The sequence below is a fragment of the Penaeus chinensis genome, chromosome 8 (assembly GCF_019202785.1).
Source record: "Penaeus chinensis breed Huanghai No. 1 chromosome 8, ASM1920278v2, whole genome shotgun sequence".
In the NCBI taxonomy this organism is placed as follows: domain Eukaryota; kingdom Metazoa; phylum Arthropoda; class Malacostraca; order Decapoda; family Penaeidae; genus Penaeus; species Penaeus chinensis.
This window is the reverse complement of record NC_061826.1, coordinates 2,542,208-2,544,707: the sequence shown is the minus strand read 5'-3', so window position 1 is coordinate 2,544,707 and position 2,500 is coordinate 2,542,208. Positions and strand designations below refer to the sequence as shown.

Genomic DNA, 2,500 nt, shown 5'->3' with positions numbered 1-2,500 from the left:
AGAGAGAGAGAGAGAGAGAGAGAGAGAGAGAGAGAGAGAGAGAGAGAGAGAGAGAGAGAGAGAGAGCGAGAGAGAGGGGGGGGAGGGAGGGAGGGAGGGAGGGAGGGAGGGAGGGAGGGAAAGAGAGAGAGAGAGAGAGAGAGAGAGAGAGAGAGAGAGAGAGAGAGAGAGAGAGAGAGAGAGAGAGAGAGGGAGGGAGGGAGGGAGGGAAAGAGAGAGAGAGAGAGAGAGAGAGAGAGAGAGAGAGAGAGAGAGAGAGAGAGAGAGAGAGAGAGAGAGAGAGAGAGAGAGAGAGAGCGAGAGAGAGAGACACACACACAGAAACAAACAAAGGGGACATAAAGATGACAAAAAAAAAAAAATGAGACGCACACTCTCATCCTCTTTCCCCTCACACACCCTTTTCCCTTCACTCACCTACGACATGAAGGTCATACGACGCCCTCTCCGACGAATCTTGGGTCACGACCTCACACGTGTAGTTTCCGGCTAGACTGTATTCCAGGCGAGTGAAGTGGAGATTGTGAGGGTCGTTCGTCGGGTAGGTGTCGACGAGACCCAGCAACGGCTCCGACACTGTAGAGGCAGGGTGGTTGGGTGCAGGGTGGTAGGGTGTAGGGTGGTAGGGTGTAGGGTGGTAGGGTGTAGGGTGGTAGGGTGTAGGGTGGTAGGGTGTAGGGTGGTAGGGTGCAGGGTGGTAGGGTGCAGGGTGGTAGGGTGGCAGGTCATTGGTAAAGGTGGTAGGACGGTAGGGTGAAAGGGCAGCAGGGTGGCAGGGTAGTTGTGGGCGGCAGCGTTACAGGGGATGGAGGGCGGAAGGGTAGTAGGGTTATTAAGAGGTAGGGTGGCAGGGTGGTTAGGCGAGCGGTTGGGGGCATCGGGTAGGTTCGCAGCAGGGTAATTGGGTTACAGGGTAATACCAAGAACGTAGGGTGTTAAGACGGGAGAGCGGAGGAAGGGTAGCAGGGTATAGGTGGTAGTGAGGTGAAAGAGGGAGAAAAATGGATTAATTACGTGTTGCATATTATACAGTTGTTTTGTTATATAGTCTGAAATATTCTGCACCTTTTCAAAAAAAAAATAAAAAAAATACATACTTTCTAACAACAATCTTGATTATTTCTATATATGGTTACTCGTGCTCTTTATCATTTAGAGAGAAAAAAAAAGACAAATATTCGATTCAGTTAATTTTAGAAAAGAAGATAAAAAAGGAAGTTAAGGAGAGGTCCATTTACATTTTTAACACGAGAGCAAATGTAAAATGTAACACCTGATAAAAAGAGAGACAGAAAGAGAGAGAAATAAAGACACACGCCATATATGTGCTTAGTGCTCGAATAGATCTGTTTACGTAAAAAAGGAGAGCAATGTATGTTTCATCGCCTATGTTACTGCGGTGATGTGGCAGTGTACGTAAAAGCTGGACGCACAAAAGTAACATTAAGGGTAAAATTAGCAGTGTGGCAGTGTTCAAACTACGACGGAGTCACCAGAAGCACTGTCATTTCCATATACCCTAAAATGATCCTTTCACATATGTTATGATACTAATTATGGGTGTAATAATAGATTTATTGATTTACTGCGCGGTAATATTACTTGGAATTGAATGAATTCAAGCATTCCAGTGCAATGGCAGAAGGACTACCAGAAATGAGGGGGTGAAGATAACTAATATAGCATTTATCTTTATTATTGTCACAGTTCAAATCTTACAAGCTATTTAAAGAAATGCCTGTTACAGGGTATTAAGTTTAGACAAACTAAAGTGATTTAAGAAAGCTACGTTTAGTGATATTTAGATATATTTACTAAACCGGGTCTCGTAAAGTTCAAATCTACAAAGCTACTTGTACTGCAGAATGTGTTGAAATTTGAAATATACTATATTTTCACTGACCGTGATCAACGACAACTTAGAAGACACGTGGAGTACCCCAAGGTGAAATAAAATCACATATTATTATTCCAATCAAAGTTATTCAAATCTTCCTATAAGGTTCAAGTGAATGTGGCCATCCTAAAAAATAGCTCATTTCATAACATGCCATCTTTGGCATAGCTCAGTCATGCAAAGATAAAAGGCATCTCGATCTACAAACATCCCATTAGAAATAACTGGTCATGACAAATACCACCCTTGCTGAGCGTATGATCACCCAATATCAACCTTGAACCGTATGCTTGTCATCCCCCAAACCCTTTCACTCGCGTCCTCTCGACCAATCAGAACCTCGATCCTACCTGATGGGTTGTTGCTGCTGGCCCTCCACACGTAGACCGGGGACCCGTAGCGGAGCCAGCGGACTTGCAGAATGTTCTCGTCGTAACCGATGCGATAGTCACAGGCAAGGACGTAGTTGGCGTTGGAGCTGGCGTCGATGTACTCGTCCTGACCGCCGCGCAAGGTCAGCTCCTCGATCATCACGCCCACTCCTGCGAGGCAAGGTCAGCGTGCGTGAGAAAACACAGGAAGATTACTGAAGTGCTTGCGAAA

General features: G+C 45.4%; 1 protein-coding gene across 1 annotated transcript in view; it reads right to left on the bottom strand.

The window, feature by feature from the left end:
- LOC125028212 overlaps positions 1-2,428 on the bottom strand; it is an 11,151-nt gene extending 8,723 nt beyond the window's left edge. Inside the window, exons 1-3 of the mRNA XM_047617608.1 lie at positions 2,163-2,428; positions 1,854-1,858; positions 418-576 (exon numbers count right to left, since the gene is read on the bottom strand). Coding sequence (XP_047473564.1) covers positions 418-576; positions 1,854-1,858; positions 2,163-2,428 — 430 coding nt within the window. The remainder of the gene's footprint in view (positions 1-417; positions 577-1,853; positions 1,859-2,162) is intronic.
- Positions 2,429-2,500: the final 72 nt, after the last annotated feature.